The 18,709-nt window shown below is 48.3% G+C and overlaps 1 protein-coding gene across 1 annotated transcript in view; it reads left to right on the top strand.

Moving 5' to 3' along the window:
• Window positions 1-18,709, top strand: part of FHOD3 (formin homology 2 domain containing 3) — a 505,940-nt gene that overhangs the window by 302,269 nt on the left and 184,962 nt on the right. The window contains exons 9-11 of the mRNA XM_049697949.1: window positions 3,551-3,662; window positions 11,097-11,191; window positions 18,123-18,266. Of these exons, the coding sequence (XP_049553906.1) occupies window positions 3,551-3,662; window positions 11,097-11,191; window positions 18,123-18,266 (351 nt within the window). The remainder of the gene's footprint in view (window positions 1-3,550; window positions 3,663-11,096; window positions 11,192-18,122; window positions 18,267-18,709) is intronic.

Genomic DNA, 18,709 nt, shown 5'->3' with positions numbered 1-18,709 from the left:
GTACCATTCATTTCCATGAAATTAACGTGCTAATGCTCTTTTTCTAAAGTAGTTTAACTGTCTAATATGTTTGTGATTAATTTCACATAGTAAGTCTTCCAAACATAAATAAATGTCCACTTAGACTCAGTAGAAGCCAAATTTGTAGAAACCTAAAATCATGAATCAGAAGAGTTTAGGGATTTAAAAAAAATAAAACAACAGTGCCAAAAGATCTCTAAACAGAGCCTTTATTGCAAAGGAGAAGATGACATGAATAGGCATGTTGAGACTAATAGAGAAAGAAGGCTCCCTGAGAAAACAGTCAGTGGTTTCTTACTTAGAGAGCCTCATATGGGAGAGTGGGTCCCTGGGACCATGCCGGCCAAGGCCCCGTGACCACAGAGATGCCCAGAAGGGGGTCCTGCTGAGACCAGCTGATGGGGGAGTGGGCTGGGCAGCAGCCAGGTTCTTTCCCACGAAGGCACTGAGGAGGCTTAAACCACATAATAATAGTGTACCCACTGAGGAGGGCGCCAAGCCTGGGCTTGCTGGGTTGTTTTATTTACTTGAAGAAATTTTTTTCAGCTCTCAACGTACAAAGATAGCACAGTTCATCATGCCATGCCTTCCCCTCCTGCCCCCAACCTTGGAGCTGCTGAGAAAAATACTCTGGAATTTAGTCTGTTCTCAGTCAGGGAGAGCAGAGAATGTGGGACTCAGGTTATGAAGTTGAAAACTTCTAAAGAGCTCAAAGCCCTCACAGGAACTCAGGTGCCACTGCGATAAGGATGTCGCCGTGAGGACAGAAGCCCAATACGCTGGTTGTCCTCCGTGAAGTTGTCGGGGCGTGGAGTCGGGGATACAAGGCTGGGTACACATACATTAGTGGTTGGGTGTGCAGAGCAAACCTCGGTGAAAAGGGCGCGCTGGCCTGCCCTTCGTGTGTGATACTGACCCAGTAGTTCCTCGGGGCAGACGCTGTTTCCTGTGTGTCAAATAAAGTAATATCTCCGCCACCAGGTAGCTTCTGCTCTAGTTGGGGGCAACAGAGGAACATCAGGTGAACAAACTTGTATGTAGCGATTTCAGTTCATGATAAAGGATGTGAAGAAAATAGAACAGGGTGATGTGAGTGACCGGGGGGCTCCTTTAGATGAAGTAGTCAGGAAGCCACTTCCCATGAGGGGAAATTTCTCAGACCTGGAGGATAAGGAAAGGCCAGTCCTGTGGTGACTGGTTAAGGAATAGCCAATGAGAAGACTGAGTCATGCACAAGCTTCAGTGTGTGAAAAGCGCACGGTCGCATGACTAAAGAAAGGTGGCTAATGGAAGCTCCCTGGGCAGAGGGAGAGTGACAGGAGATGAGGTCAGAGAGCTTGGCAGAGACGTAAAGCCCACAGGGGTGGATTCCACCCTGAATGTGACGCAGAACGAATAGAGGGTTGAGAGTGCCCAGGTCACTCTGGCTGCAACGTGGAGAATGGACTTCATGGTGACAAGCCCAGAAGTACTTAGGAGGCTCTCATGGTGGACAGGGAGATGGAGATGTGGAGGGAGTCAGGGCAAGGACAGCCGCTGACAGCCCTGGACGATGGCATCATCGTAGGATTGGGTGGGGGAAGGGCAGGGTGACTCCCGCTTGCACTCAGTGGATGGCGGGGCCTTGTCCTGAGGTGGGGGCTGTGGAAGGAACATGCTGGCAGTGGTCTGTGGGATGGAATGAGCATGCGTGCCAATCAGGAGTCCTCTTTGGGCCATATTGAATTTGAGGGCCTGTAAGCATTTGAGTGGCGATGTCGGGGGCCAGGCCTGGAGAGCACTGAGTCATAGATGGGACTTAAAACTAAGAGCCTGGATCAGCTCACCTAGAGAGAGCGCACGGCAAGGGACCAGGGGGAGTAGTGAGCCCTGAGGCCTTCCCACACCTGGAGGTTGAGCTCCTCCTGGAGGAGGAGCCACCCAGGTAGGAGACTGTGGTCGGCCATGGCGAGAGGAAATTGTTTCTGGAGGGAGCCGTTGATCGTGTCACGTGCTGCTGAGGGTTGAGCCAAAGTGAGCACAGAAGAGCAAGCACTGACCAACGCGGAGGTCATCAGCAGCCTTGACAAGAGTAATGTGATCTGCGCGGTGGAGGTAGAAGCCCTGTCGCATTGGATTGAGGAGTCCATGGGAAGTGAGGAAGGGGCGCCAGGGAGGGTGACAACTCTTTTGAAATGTTTTCCTATAACTTGGAGCTGGGAACCAGGGCACTGGCTGGAGAGAGATGTGGAATCAAGGAAAAGCCAGCTGGTTTACTAGGGAAGTAGGACAGAGGAGAAGGGGCAAGGGGTAGAGGGAGGTGCATGTATTTGGAGAAATGACTGGGGGTGGGTGGTGGTTTCACGCTGTTTCCCGCGGCGTGTGCAGGTTTCCAGTTCTCCCCTAGTGCGTACACGTGCCCCTAATAATTCGATGTGAGCTGATGCCTACGGGGGCACTGGGCCTTTCTGCGCTGCAGAGTGAGTGGAGAGCCTGGAGCCGATTCTCCATGGCCACGGGGGTGGGGCGAGGGGACGTGGGCTGATTGGCTGGTCCTTACCTGATCCGTTCATTCAGCGAGCAAACATGGCTGAGCCCATTCTGTGCCAGGTGTAGTTCCAGGCCTTTCAGACACGATGCAGATCAGCCCCTGTCCCCTAGAAAGTGCTTTCTGCCGGTGGGGGGCGGGGCACTGCCCAGCCACCTGCTGCGGGTGGGAGGAGCAGCCCCAAGGCAGGTTTGCTGTTTCTCAGAAGCAAGATTTGAACCCATTTCCAGGAGGAACTTGGTGTGTGAGTTCCTTGAGAAGGAGGTTCTTGGAAGGAAGTGGGGTGCAGGAAAGGAGACTGGGTGGAGGTAGCAGCTGCAGCACCTGCGGGAACGGGCAGGGAGCTGAGCTGGAACCCCCAGGCTGCCACAGTCCCCCAGCTGCTGAGCTGAGTTAGGGATCTGCGGTAGCATCAGCTGGGAGGTTGGGGAATTTCTCTGGGTGAGTGACCCTCGGCCCGCGTGAGGGAGGGCCCCTGGGCTCCGTGGGGCTCCTCGTGCGTGCAGTGCTCTGGGCCCAGGACTGTGGGGTGAGGCCCCAGGCAGACCTCTCTGCAGTTTTAAGGGCAGGACTTGGTTCAGGTGACGTATTGTGACCCTGGACAAGTCATTTAACCTGCTGTGCCTGCTTCCTCTCCAGAAAAATGAGAATCGATTGTTCTACTTCAGAATGATCTAGTCTGGATAAAATGAAGTAACCAACCCAGCAGCTGTTACCTCGTCTGTTGAGAGACCATTGGTGTGAGCTCTGGGGCCAAAGGCCTTGTGTTCAAATTCTGGTTCTGTTTCTAGCTGTGCAATCTTGGGCAGGGGCCTCTGTGCCCTCAAGTTTCCTAACCTGTGCAATGGAGACTATACTAACGCCTGCCTTCTGAGGCGTCCAGTGAAGGAATCTGTGTAATTGCTGAGAAGAGGGGCTGGGTGCCAGCTGCTGTTAGGACGAAGCTTTCAGGCATCCCCGCCGTGTCTGCAGCTACACGATGGTTGTATCTTTTCTCTGCAGTTCCGCCTGGTGGTGAAGACGGCCCTGAAGCTGCTGCTGGTGTTTGTGGAGTACTCGGAGTCCAATGCACCTCTTCTGATTCAGGCCGTCTCTGCTGTCGACACAAAAAGGGGTGAGTGGTCCCTGCCCACTACGTCATCGAAGTAGAAGCGCCTAATGAAAGAAGGCTTCCACTTTTTACGTGTTCAAAACAGAATTAAGAATGAACAGAATTCCCTTTGTGTGGACTTCCCACCGCAGGAAACGTATATTTTAGGATAGTTAAGCGTACAAAGATTAGGTTAGGGAGGGAACAGTGAAAGAAAAGCACTGCTGGGCTAACCCATAAAGCTAACCCAGCTTATCTTTATGCTGTCTTCAGCCTCCACGACTGAACACACAGAACCAGTTCCTTATCCTCTTTTCCCATCCTGTTGGGATCACTCTGACTCCTTCCTCTCTTCCCCTCACACCTGCTTGATTGGCTCTGACCCCTAGATGTTCCTTGAATGTTCTCGCTTCCCTACATCCCACACCCTCACCATCTCACCTGGCATCCCTTGCTTCCTTGAATGTTCTCCCTTCCCTGGCATACCCACCCTCCCCTCTGCTATTGGAGGATTCTTCTGAAGCACAAATTTGGCCACATCGTTTTCCATCTAAAACCCGCCAGTGGCTTCCTGGTGCCCACAGGATTAGGACCTGACGCTTCGCCATCTAGCCCCTGTCCACTCGTCACCTCCGCCTCCTACCCGGCTTGGATCAGATGGGCGTATGCTCTCAAAGCCCTCACGCGTCCCTATTCTCTGCTGTGCTCTTGTCACTGCCCGTCTCCCATGAGTGTGTGCCCTGCTCAAGGGCAGGGTGTCTGTCTCTTCTTGGTGTCCCAGCACCTGGCTGGCCCACAGCAGGCAGGCCTGCTGTACACACTTCATGATGAATGAGCTTTGGATTCGGTTTACTGTAAAGCAGGCCGTGGCTCCTATAATACTGTGAAGCCTGAAGCTAAAATGGGGTGTTTTGTTTTGTTTTGTTCTTTTAAAAATATTTTGGTTTTGTTCCTCAGTAGGACATTTTTATTAATATTATCATCCCCACAAAGGCTCTAACAAGAACAAAAACTTGATAACATTATTTTTTTTCTTTTTATAACAGTAAGACGCTGTAGAAAATTTGGAAAAAACAATGTAAAGGAGACCGTAAAAAATCACCTCTAATCTCACCAGAGAGAGTTGTTGTTAACATGTTGGTGTATGGTTTTGTGTATGTGTGTGTGTGTGTGTGTGTGTCTCTGCATGTGCACACACATGTTTATGAACAAGTCAGCCGAGGGACAACTGTCAAAAAGGAACGAGAGGCCTAAATAGTCCTCTTTGATTCAAACCACTTGTGTCTCTGACTTAGCATTGCTCAGAGAGCCACATCCAGCGCTGAATCCAAAGATGAAAGAAAGCAGCTTACTAGTTGCTTTGAAAGTTTGAATATAAGTTAATGAAAGCCATCCAGGACCGTGAGCTGGGCTCCCACACTTTCCCCACAAACACGCAGGCAGACCTCAGTCCCCAGCTCGGTGGATTGCAGGCTGGAGGGGACTCCAGGCCTGTGTGTAGGTGTATCACAGAGGCAGTCCCTAGTGTGTGGTCGGGGGCTGTGAGTCTGGAAAGTAGATCCCAGACAGGGGCAGGTTTCTTTCTGCCACAGCCTGTTGCCATCTGAAGCACGAGCATGAAGACCCTCATGGCCTCAAGAGCAGATCAATGGGACCGCCTGAGAATCCTAATGGAGGCTCTCAATGGCTCAGAAGCCAGGCCGGGCTTTCCCAGGGCCAGTCAATGAGGCCTAAGGCCAAAGGTGGGTATTTGTGGAGAGAGTGAGGCCAGTCCTTTCATCTGTCCTTGGAAGATTCATACTCCATCCTCCAAATCTGGGGGTTGCTTTAGGACAATTAGTGGACTCTTCATTTTCCTGTCCTAAATTTCAGGTAACCCATGGGCCCTTGTCATGGGCGCCATGTTAGAGGGGACAACCTTCTTGTGACCTTCCTTCCTTGGACTGCACATTTCATGGAGGGCATGTTGTGGACGTAGAGGAGTGATCCCGAGGGCACCCTGCCTCCAAGACTTTACCTGCAGGCCCAGTCAGAGGCTGTCAGCTCTACTCTCTCCCCCAAGACAAAACAATGGCCATCTTTCCCCAATTTGTAAAAATATAAAATCAAAACAGCCAAGGGGTTGTTTCTTCAACGTCACGATTTTTGCCTATAAAATTTCTTAAGCTTCTGGCAAGTGCTGTCACCTGTCTGCTACTGAGCACTAGTGGCTGAGAACAGAAAGGAACAACACTGATGGAAAAACTCATCCATAGCTTATCACGTGTGGTTCATTCCCATGTTTCTCTATGGCATGTGTGGTCTCGGCCATGATTTTCTAACATATACATATAACATCATCCTCTTTTACTGCTAGTAAAATTGTTCCTGAACCCTGTGCTGGAATTGGACATCTAAATATGTCATGCTTGGGCTTCCCTTGTGGCGCAGTGGTTGGGGGTCTGCCTGCCGATGCAGTGGACGCGGGTTCGTGCCCCGGTCCGGGAAGATCCCACATGCCGCGGAGCGGCTGGGCCCGTGAGCCATGGCCGCTGAGCCTGCGCGTCCGGAGCCTGTGCTCCGTGGCGGGAGGGGCCGCGGCGGTGAGAGGCCCGTGTACCGCAAAAAAAAAAAAAAGAAAAAAAAATCTTAAATATGTCATGCTCTTCTGCAGGAAGCAGCATGACTAGCAGGTGTGTTTCCACCTGGCAAGCTTAGAAGCTGCTCTCGCTCTCCAGTCCCCTCTCAGCTGGACCAGCAAGTAGACAGACGTGCCAGAGGTGACTGAGGGCCAGCCGAGTACGTCCATTTCCACACAAGTTTCTAAATAAGCCATAAATTTGACTCCTCAAGGTGGCTTTAGACTCATTTTGGGGGAGATAGGGTGGAGAATGGGCATGTTATAGACTTTTTTAGTAGAAAGGAATTCTTTTGGATGATGAAAACTGTTAAGTTTAAAGAATCAGCAAAGAAAATCAACAAACGAGCTAAAAGACCTCAAAAATTACTACCGCCTACGGCAGATGAAGTTGTCTGAGAACAGATTCCTCTGGTTGCTTTATAAACATCACACATCCCACACGTGGGTTAACCAGAAGTGTTCATTTGTGAGCGTGGATGGACAGTTTGCTGTTAGGCTAAGAGTGGGCCAGTTAGGGAGCAGCAATAAAAGCTGAGGGACCTAGGTGTTCCATAGAGACTAATAAATATGCGTGAATTAATGACAATTCAACGGGCCCCATTTGATCCCGGCAATTGCCCCTTTGGTTCAGGGGCTAGAATGAAATGGTGGATTGGAGTTAATCTCTAGGGCATGGCTCAGTGTCACACCTGTCTGCACATACTGCAGGGGCAGACTCTTTTTTTTTTTTAAGATTTATTATTTATTTATTTATTTTTGGCTGCATGGGGTCTTGGTTGTGGCATGCGGGATCTTCGTTGAGGCATGAGGGAATTTTCGTTGCGGCACGCGGGCTTCTCTCTAATGGTGGCATGCAGGTTTTTTTTCTCTCTCTAGTTATGGCGCACAGGCTCCAGAGTGTGTGGGCTCTGTAGCTGTAGTGCACGGGTTCCAGAGCATGTGGGCTCTGTAGTTTGCGGCACGCAGTCTCTCTAGTTGAGGCGCGCAAGCTCAGTAGTTGTGGCGCGCGGGCTTAGTTGCCCTGCGACATGTGGGATCTTAGCTCCCTGCCCAGGGATCTAACCCGCGTCCCCTGCATTGGAAGGCGGATTCTTTACCACCGGACCGCCAGGGAAGTCCCAGGGGCAACTGTTTTGCCTGCATCTTCAAGTCAGTTTCCCTTCCTAGTGGATGGGGCCAGACAGGAAGAGAGAAAGGCAGTAAACACTCATGGAAGCCCACGGGAGGGCCTTTCTTTGTCATTTGGCTATCATCAGAGACTTCCTTTACTGGGGACCTTCGCTGTGGTGGTCAATAGGAAACTGGTCGAGAACCCTCTGCTCCCCTGGGTGGGGCACCCCTCCCTCTGACTGTATGAGTTTGCCTCTCAGACACAGGGGGCGGCACTTATTTTGTTACCCACAGACTGGGTAACTTATTTTGAAATTTCAGTCATAAATCTTGAGTCCTGCTAATTTGGTTCAGTACTGCTTTTGAAGAAGTTCCATTTTTCATTTGAACGTGAGGTGATGAGATATGACATAATTTTTAAACATGTGTCTAACACATGATTAACAGGGGAAAAAGAATCCAGCCGTCTTTTCAAGCGATCCCGTCTCTGACTTCTGCTCAAGGATACCTTGCTCTGTGAAGAATGCACAGAGCATGGTGGAGGTTAGAGTGGGCAGAACTCAAGCTCTGTTTCCATTGCTGCTTAGAGCAGAAGCATACCTGTTAAGTGTTCATTGATCACGCTGAAAGGCTTGGAACATGCCGCTGGGACCTTGTATTTGAGCGTTAGACCAACTTGTGTACAAGGCATCGTGCAAAATAGCTTACTCTTTTCTTTTGGGTTTAATACAGAGACTCGTGGGGAGAGTAAGAGGGAGAAGTGCTGAGCGGTTTATTCTGGGTTGAGGGAGGAGTGCTGCGGTTTGGTGGGAGGAGGACTCTGGCCTGGGAGCCTGCATGGAAGGCCTATGGGTCCGTGTGGGTGTCCTCCACCCACCACCACTGCAGTGGCGGCTACTGCTGTTCGAGTGCCTGCCACGCAACAGACGCTGTTCTAAGTGTTCTTCGTATAAAACTCATTTGTTTGACGAATTTATAAGTGCCAACCATGTGCTTGCAAACATCAGAGAAAAGCCAGGCTGTCATGGAACCTACACTCACTGCAGTGTTTGGGGTGGAGGAAGGGGAGGTGGAGTTGGAGGGAGACGGATGATAATGATGAAGGTAATTACTGTCTCCTGACGTTCTCCATCAGTGCTCAGGAGAATCGACAAAGTGCTCTACCTCCATGACACCTCACAGTGAGCCTCTAGGGTGGATCCGATCCCTCCAGGTTAGACGCGTCTCTCTAGCCTCTGTTCATTCCACTACTTTGGGGCTCGGTTTCGTTCTCTGTTATGTGAAGGGGGAAGATCGTGTGGTTTATGATTCTAATACAGGACCATCCCCTACCTACACATACACACACGTGAACCCCAAATGGAGCAACAAAGGTGATGGTGATGGGGGTGAACTGGACCATTTAGTTCTGACAGGTGGCAGCTCTTGGGACAGTTACGACTGCTGGTGCTTGATACAGGCCAGCTGGAGCCCTGCCAGGGCTATTTGTGTTGAACGAGAAGGTTTCTTCCCCTTCCCCTTCATTCTTCTAAAAAGTTTCTATTTTCTGGTCCCCAAACAGTCAAAGGACAGTGAACATTTATCCCAACAGTGTATGAATACATGCAAATTTCCAGTCTTGAAATCCTTAAATGGTAAGAAGGGAGTCAGATATTACAGCTGAAGAACACGGTTTTTAAGTGTTTGAAACACGGTGTTTGAGTGTTTTCATTATAATGGATAAACTAGTGCACAGATATGTGTGTCTGCATGAGAGAGAGAGGAAGAGAGGAGATAGTCCAGGTATATCCCTCTCTCTGGGATGCCTGTGGTTGCTTCTTGGCTTGTCCTTCCCCAGGCCCTGTTTGACATGTGTGACCCCAAAGTAAGGAACCAGGAAGCAGTTCTGGACCCCCGAGCCCCACTAGGAATCCTTCGCACTGACGCTCTCCCTCTTGCATAGGCTTTTCTTTACGCGTATGTGGGGAACCCAGTAGAACTCGTGTTTTCGTGTTTTGTACTGAGGTCGGGTGTGAGTGTGAATGACGGAAGTTGTCCTTGTTATAAACATGAGCAAAGGCACTTGGAATGCTTGACCAATTCCTGGACAGTGAGACCCATGACCTACTGACCACACTGATTGTCTTGAGGGCGGAAGCAGTTACTTTGCTGGGCTTTGGAGAACAGGTGTGGACTTCAAAATAGTTTGATGATAAAGATCAGCAAGAAGATAATTTTCAAGAATTTCAAGAATTTTCAACAGTTAGCAGGCAAAGGATCATGCTTTTGTGTTCACAGTAACAAAGGGTCATAGAAGCTTAGTCCATGGGTTCATAGTTTGGACCAACTGGGCAGCTAGTCCAAAGGAAAAGGCTTTTTGTTCCCTGGCTGGGAGCACCAACAGACCTGTACATCAAACTACATCTGTGTCTTTCACATTGTATAGTAGGTGCCTATTCCTTTTAAAATTCTCCTGTCTTCTCTTCTTTTCTTACTGTGTACATTTAACCCTCTGGCTCTTTTAAAACTGCCCCAGTTTAACCCACCCATGCCCTCTCAGGGGTCTCCAGTCACTAGTCAGACATTTTATTGAGCACCTACTATGTGCCAGGCACTCTGCCAAGGGCACAGAGATAAGACAGGACACATCACTGCCCTTGGGGAGCTTTTGTTCTCAAGGCCAGGAAATCACCTCTGACATAACCCATCCATGAATCAGCATTTGGAACCCACTGGTTTTAGGTTATTTCAGACTTTACTTTTTCAGCAAAAATAAGCCATGTCCCTTTGAGATCTTTATAGAGAAAGCAGGAAAGAGCTGCACGTTCCACACCGCCACGCCAAGGGCAAGGCAACACTTCACTGCAGATGTTTATCTCCAGCGTAGGAAATCACATCAGGATGTCGTGTACCCTTTGTGGCCTTGGCCTTGGCTTGGCGATCCTGAACGTGGAGGGTTTCCCTGCCCTCCCTGGAGCCACGGGACAGCCTCCAGGAGCCTCCCCCAGGAGCTCCACTGAGGAGTCACCTCTTGCACCAAACCTTCCTCGACCATCGCACTGCAAGAGACAGACCTCCCTTGCTGAGTGACAGGCTTGGCTAAGCGCTTTGCCTTCTACGTGCTTTTACCCTGTGCTGAGGTGTGTTCCTGTACTTATGCCTAACTGTTCCATTTGATTATAACCTCTTGATGACAGACTCCCAGAGACCCAGTTCCTTGGTACCTGGTTGATACTTAAATAGTTATTTGTGCCTTGATTGAATACAGATAATATACTTCTGTTCTTGAAATGTTTGCTAGATGGACGTTTCACAGTTATTGTTTGAAGTCCATTGCTAGAGTGACTGTAAAGCTCTCCTGTGTCCCCTTTCCTTGAAGGAGATGGACATACAGAGAGTACTTACAAAGAATTTCCACACTTGGAGAGTAAAATGCATGGTCTAAAAAAAGCTGCATATGAATGGATTTTTAAAAAATCACCTATTTAGTATAAAGGGAACTTTTCAAACAAACTGATAGGCATCCTGACACTGAAGAGTATACATTTTCAAGTAGACAAGGATGACATGGTATATCGTCACCTAATTGGAAACATATTCAAGTCCATCCTAAGAATTGTGTCATGCTTTGAAATTTGGTGACTGAAAGGCACTGCCATCATTGGGTGATAAGTCTCTGGATAAACTGTGATGTGAATTGGACAAGGAGTGTTGACTTGCTGTTTCTAATGATTTTTGCTTTATTCTAGGAGTCAAACCTTGGTCAAATATCATGGAAATCCTGGAGGAAAAGGATGGGGTCGACACGGAGTTGCTGGTTTATGCAATGACTTTAGTGAACAAGGTCGGTTGATGTTTGTTACCGGTTGAACTGTGTCCCCCCACGCCAAAAGATGTGTTCCTGTAGATGTGTTCCTGAAGTCCTAACCCCTGGTACCTGTGAATGTGATCTTATTAGGAAATAGGATCTTTGCAGATGTAATCAGGTTAAGATGAGGTCACTAGGGTGGGCTCTAATCCAATAGGACTGGTGTCCTTATAAGAAGAGGAAAAGAGATACACACAGAGGGAAGACAAGCTAGACACGCATACATGAGGAAGACAGCCAGTGAAAGCAGGGGCAGAGGTTGGAGTGATACGTCTATAAGCTGAGGACCGCCAAAGGATGCTAAGCGTTGTCAGCAGCCAATCCCGGATGAAGCAAGGACGGATCCTACCCTAGAGCCATCGGAGAGAGCGCGGCCCTGCCGACACCTTGACGTCAGGCTTCTAGTCTCTCCACCTGGGAGAGAATAAGTTTCTGGGTGTTTTTCTTCTTCAAAAAACCGTTTTTTTATTTTTAAAGCTCTGCCGTGTTTCTAGTGGGTGCCGAGGGTCACCTGCCACACTCACGCCAGGTGGTCCTTGTAGCCAGCTAACAGTCTGACCATCAGCAGACCAGGCCAGAGAGGTCCACTGGGGGGTGGTTCTGCCTTGCTGCTGGTCCTGATAACTTCTTGCTCCAATTCATCTACGATAATTTTGCCCTCCGAGTCCCAGATCTTGATGCTGAGCCAGCGGCAGCACAGAGCCAGTAGCATTTGGGACGGAAGCACAGGGCATTGATGAGGTTCCCACCATCTAGCGTGTGAAGGTGCTTGCCTACGTTGAGGTCCCACAGCTTAGCCTGGCCATCCTTGCCTCCAGAAGCACGGAGGGATCCATCTGGAGAGATGGTCACAGTGTTCAGGCAGCCTGTGTAGCAAATGTGATTGGTCTTCAGCTTACAGTTTACCAAGTTCCATACCTAATTTCTGTTGTTTTAAGCCTCTCAGTTTGTGGTACTTTGTTATGGCAGCCCTAGGGAACTAGTACATGTGAAAATCTAAAATTTGCCCTCTGAAGAAGAACCACATCGTGTGCACCCCCATGGCGGGAACACCCTTCAGCATGCCTCTTTGCAAGAGAAAACCCTTTACACCCACGTGTGGCATGTGTGCAATGTGTGCTGGTGCTCATACCTGTGAAGGCCTGAGAGTCTGCATGCTTTCTGTGCTTTGGTTCTTTCCAATGAAACCGGAAAGAGGGTAGCGAGAATTTTATGGCTACTCGCCCTATCAAGATGTCCCCTTGAAAACATTTTCCCTTAAGAATATAGATTAGCAAGTTTTACTCTAAGGAAATCATTCACAATCAGACAGAAAAGCAAGCACTCTGTTCCACGTCTTACTGACTTCTGACTGCTGGGGGCGAGGTATGGATTCCTGAGGGCGGGTCCCGTCCTCCTCCTGTGATGGTGACCTCACCCTTGTGCTCCCTTTCCTCCCATTACGTCCTCCCTGGTCACCAGCTTGTGTCCGTCCTGAGAGGTGCTCTGACCGTGGGTCCCATGCTGACCTGGGACAGCCCACTCTCAGGACTGGAGCTCCTTCATCCCGGTGCTTGGACCCCTTCCTCATTAATAATTGAGGGAGGGTGGGGTTGTTTCTCTTCCCTGGACCCCAGACGCTACATCAGCCACCCCAGGATCCTCCCTTTTTGTGTCCCAGGCTGCCGGGTGCAAGCCTGAGGACCAACTGCAGTGATCATTAGTTCTTCAGAAAGGACCCAGAATCTCTTCCTGAAATGTAACTGGAGAAACTTTTCCCCTGATGACTGGCGACAAATTAGTAGAAAGCAACATAATTATGAGGAGTAATTCTACTAGATATTAAAATGTTGTGCAAACTCTAAGGATTAAAACAATGTGGTCTTGACTCTTTCCTCAGCAGATGGCTGAAGCAGAGGGGCTGTGAAACAGACCTCAATGCACAGGATGACTCACGCTGTGATTGAAATCCATAGGGCCGGTCAGCTTTATTCATGACTGGGAGAGGTTTTGATAAATGGAAATAAACAAAAACATACTTTGACTGTATACCAAAATAAATTTCAGGTAGATTAAAGAGTTCAGTGTAACATATCAAACTGTAGAAAACTGAGGAAAAACTAGAGGTGAAGATTAACTGGTCTCTAGTTGCCGAATAATAAAATAGTAAAACCAGCCAAAAAGATTCCAAAGCAAAGGACTTAAATATTTCACTGTATAAAACTATAAACTATAAAACATCTTATTTTAAAATGAAATCCAAAACAAAAACTAAAGGCAAGTGACAAACTGGGAAATTGTTTGCAAAAAACTGGGCAGAAAATGATACTATCCTAAATATATTAAGAACTCAGTTGAAAAATGAATGACATTAACCCTACTAAGATTAAAAGAAATATATAGTAAAACAACAAGCCATTTTCTCCGGGTCACGTGGGCAGTGATTGCTTTTTAATGAAATGCCGTTTGTTGATGAGGTCACAGGAAATTTCCTACAGTCCTGGTGGGGAATGGGCATCACTTTTCTGGAAGATAATCCTAAGAATTCGGTTTTTATTTTCAAAGCTCTTTGTGAGTTGATTTTACCATGCAATTTGAAAGCAATTTTCTGTTGGTTTTTGAAGATGAAGGTCACCTATTTCCTGTCGTTTTCAGTCACTGCCATTGTTTCGGAAAACATTAAATTCAGCAAAAATGGCATTTTCACTCTTGCACAGTGTTTTCATTGTAATGCTCTCCACGTTAGTGGTAGAGGCCATGCTTGGCTGTGTAACGATCCCAGCAGCAGCCGCATGGCGTGGGCATCCTGCTGCCAGTCACTGGCAAGGACCCAGCACGTGTCACACTCTCCTTGGCACCGTAAGGCATCTAACGTCCAGGAATTCCTCACTTACTCTTTCTCTTCTGGCAGTTCCGTCTCATCTTTTGTTCTGGGCCAGGGGAAGTCCAGGAAGGTCCTGAGGACATGATTCTAAGTGTCATCCTTTCCTCAAAAAGGTCAGCAGGCCGCTGGCACCCACACTGGGTTTGTTTTCTGTTGTTGAATTTTAGTCACGTTTATCGTTCCAGTGAGTAACATCTTCTGAGATCCCAAACATCATAACACATTGAAATGCTAATATGGGTCTGGAAAAAATTCAGACTCTGAAATGTGGGAAATTATACTGCTTTTCTAACTTTTCTTTCAGCAAGATGGAAGCTGGCCTAATAACATGGAATTCAAAACATTAACATTTTTATGACAAAACAAGGGTATGAAATTCTAGCCTGCTCATGGTTCTGAAACTGAAGTCTGCTCCCCTTGTTAAACAGGGAGATTAATGAGGGGTTCCAGGATCCAGACTAACGCCCCCCTGAACTCTCCCCACACCCCCAAACCATGTCTTCAGAAGATCTGAGGGAGCGTCAGAAACGAACCGTTTCTCACCGTGCAAGCTGAAATTGCATGGTGCCCTGTCCTGATCCAGCTGCAATCTCCTAGGGGGGATTCCCCGCTTTGGGGGCTCAGATATTGACCACCTTGTAGAATCAGATGAAGCAGGTGGGGGGCGGGGGATGAGTTACAAGAGCCATTACCATGGGGCTGGCTTGGAGCGTTCAGGGAAGGTGAGCCCAGGGAGCCCTGGGGAGGGAAGCTGCTCTAGCGGAGCCAGCGGGTGAGTTACCTGATGGGATTCACACTGAGCATTTGTTTTTAGATTCGATTATATTGTTTTTTTTAATTACCATATAGTAAAATTGACTTTTTTCTCTTGGTATTTAGCTGTGTAAGTTTTAACACATATATAGTTATGGATAACCTTCACAATTAGCGTATAGAACGGCTCCATCTCCCCTCAAATCTCGCTCATGTTATCCTTTTATAATGACGTCCTGATCACCTGTTCATGCCCCTGGCAACCACTGATTTATTCTCTATCACTATAGTTCTATTATTTAAAAAATGGGAATCATACAGGATGTGACCCTTCGAGGCTGGCTTCTCTCACTCAGCACAGCGCCTTAGCGATTCATCTATATTACTACGCGTATTAATGGTTTGCTCCTTTCTGCTGCTGTATAGTGTGCCATTGTATAATATAAGTATGTATAATATAAATACGCCTCCATTTGTTATCTCTTCATCCACTGGAGGAGATTTGGGTGCTCACAGCTTTTGGCTTTCACAGATGCTGCTGCTATGAACACTTGTGTACAGGCTTTCACCATACTGGTTTTACCCCACAAGAAAGATTTGATGGGATCAGTGAAAACCCAGGGACTGGAAAATAAAATGTCCTTTAGAACAGAGGTTTCTCCCTCTGAGAGAGGCTGTAAAGGTTTACTTGTCACAAACCCTGGCAAGACAAGGTCTGAGAGAAACCAGGAAGGGGGTCCTGAGTGTCGTCTGAGAGTGAAGGCGTCAAGAGACATTTGCTCACAGACTTTTCTGGAGTAGCTGCCTCCTTTGCCAGAAATAGGCACCTTAGCAGTGATTGTCAGGGTAGAAATGGGAGGACAGGGCCCAGGAGGGGTGGGAGTGTGGCAGGCAGCGTTTGCTGGACATGTCAGAGAATCAGCTGAAAAGAGGTGAGTGTGTTTCTGGGCTGCACAGTCCCCTCCCCGTGCAGGCGGAGAACGAAGCTGTCTTTGACAAGATCAAGTGCATTCAGGGTGGTATGGCCATGGACTAGAGAAGCTGTCTTTGATCGTGGTGGAAGGCCAGCTCCCCTGCAGCCACGCATGAGAGGTGGTGGGACGTGGGTGTGGCTCAAGCCCACATTTTCACCGTAGAAATAACAGATGTCCTCTCAGTCAGTACCCTCAGATCTGGGCCTCTTATTAAGCGAGGACTCTCTGATCTGTTTGGTTCTACAGACCTAATTATTTAGTAGAAATCTCCCCACCAACCCATCATGGTTGGGCTTGCTAAGGCAATGGGGACTAGGTCCAGGAATTTAACCTCCTGGAAACTTCTGAGAGAAGGAACCTCAGTTGACTCTCAGCAGGGAAAAAAGGGAAGAAGAAAGGAGGGGAACGGGGAGGTGAGGAGACTGCCAGAGGCCCCTCTCTGTGCCCATCCTACCCCCCACCCCCCACCCCACACTGCGGTGTAGAAAGTTTTGAATCTAGCCCTGAATGTCTACTCACCTGTGATTGGCAGGTCAGCGGTCAGTCAGGGCACCTCCAATCATTAGCCCTGCCCTGGCGTTTGTATCACCATTTCCCTCTCCTCATCTTTTAACAAGTTCTGGAGTTTTCACTAAAACCAAAAGGTGGACTTGTTCTGATGAGAGGGTTCTTTGGACAGGTGTGTACTTTTTCAGTTAACTCAGTGGACTGCTATCTGCTAACGCAGCAGTGACTGCCTTGCCCGGCATCTGCAGACCCCTGTGTGTGCTTCCACACTTGGCCACTTAGGTGTGAGCACCTGTTTATTTATTACAGCTGCTGACTGGTTCACAGCCTCCCGTTCTGTGTCCTTGCTGGGGCCCCTGATGGATTAAGCTGTCGCATCCCAGTTATTTTTCTTCAGTGTCTGGTCTCAACAGCAGTGAGTTGTATCCTGTTTGTTCAGCATAGAAGGGAAACAGCCATTATTTGGGTTAGGAGTAGAGACATTCTTTCCAATATTAATAGCCCCAAAATAGAAGTGTTAAAAGAAGTTGGTGCTGTGAGATGATCCTTAAGAGAAAGTACTGGTCTTTTTTCTTGCAAGGCAAGTCACCATGTTTAGAGTATTTTTGAAATGCAATAATAGTGAAATAAATAGGGAGTCGAGACCTTGAAATTTCAGGCCAGAGTAGTTTGTGTAGAAGGCACAGGTGTGTGAGGAAAGGAGACCGGAATAGCAGGTCTGAGCGCAGGGTTTTATTAGTTATTATTTAGTAACTTCCTGTTACCTCAGGCGAATCCTTCCCTCCCCTGATTGCATCTCCCTCGTTTATAAGATAAGGGACTTTGAGTAAATCACCTCAAGGGTCCTTCCGGTTCTAAGCAGAGGCCTGATCTGAGCTATCATCCTTCTTTTAAGAGAAGCAGAACTCACAGAGAAGTCAGCTTTTTCTTTCTTGGGTTGTCTTTTTGTCTCTTGGTTGCCGCTTTGAAATTTCTCATGTTTTCCTAAATGTCTTAGACCAAGGGGAAGGCCTGCCGAACTGAAAGAAAAGGGAGTCATTCAATTGTCATCACTCCAGCTGTTGGTAGATCAATCTTACCGGGAGTTTTTCTGATCGCTGAGTATGTTAGTTTTCAATTGCCATGGAACACATTACCACAAATTTAGCAGCTTGAAACATCCCAGGCTTATCACCTCACAGTTTCTGTGGGGCAGGGTCCAGGCACCACCTCGCTGGGTCCTCTGCTCACAAGAGTCTCACAAGGCGGCAGTCACGGTGTCACCCAGGGCTGGTGTCTCGTTTGAAGCTTGGGGTCCCCTTCCAAGCTTCTGTGGTTGTGAGCAGAGCTCACTTCCTTGCAGCTGTGGGACTCATGGCGGTTTGCTGCTGCTTCTGGGACAACAGGACAATCTCTCTTCTAGTCTCTGTGCTCAGAAAAGGCCTAAACCCACTTCTAAATGGCTCACGTGATTAGGTCAGGACCACCCGGCTACTCTCCCCTTTGATTAACTCAGAATCAACTGATTTGGGACCTTAATGACATCTGTAGAATGCTTTCACCTTTGCCATATAATGTCACCTGATCATGGGAGTGTCCTCCCTACCCTCAAGGGGAGGGAATTGTATAGCACCTGTATCCCAGGGGGCGGGATCCTGGGGTTCATTCTGCTTACCACACTGGAGAAGCTTTTTCTCAAATGAACTTAGCATCTGTTTGCTTTGCCCCACATTGTTATACTCGTGGCCACTGGCTACCGTGCAAAAAATGCCCTGAGAGCCTTGTGACCGTCCCCTAAGACATGTCTGTGTCCTGTTCTTTCTCCATCCAGACCTTGTCAGGATTGCCAGACCAAGACACCTTCTACGATGTGGTGGACTGCCTGGAGGAGCTGGGCATTGCAGCTGTGTCCCAGCGGCACTTGACCAAGAAAGGGACTGACCTGGACTTAGTGGAGCAGTTGAACATCTATGAGGTAACAGGATATGTGTATGCCTTTTGTAGGGCCTCATACAGCCTGGACAAACGTCAAAGGCTGAGGGAAACACACTCTAGACCAGTGGCTCTGAGTGTGATGTGGCAGCATCTGCAACACCTTGGAACTGCCAAAATGCAGGCTCTCAGGCCCCGCCCCAGACCTGCTGAGTCAGAAACTCCAAGGGTGGGCCCAGATTGATTAATTGCTATTTTATTTTAAAGAACATTCATTCCGAATGAGGGGTGGTGGGGAAGGAGGCACATAGATCGTGTTTCTTATCCTCGGATAGGGGTGGAAATTTCGGCAGGGGTCTACATAATTTGTAGGGTCCAGTGCAAAATGAAAATGCGGGGAAAAAGTGCTATTAAAGATACTAAACTTTTCACTTTCTTCTGCTTTCTCTCTCACCTTGTCATGGTGGTTTTTTTTTATTTGCTAAA

Source organism: Orcinus orca, chromosome 15 (assembly GCF_937001465.1).
Source record: "Orcinus orca chromosome 15, mOrcOrc1.1, whole genome shotgun sequence".
Taxonomy (NCBI): domain Eukaryota; kingdom Metazoa; phylum Chordata; class Mammalia; order Artiodactyla; family Delphinidae; genus Orcinus; species Orcinus orca.
The sequence above is the reverse complement of the archived record's forward strand: the minus strand, read 5'-3'. Positions and strand labels throughout refer to the sequence as shown.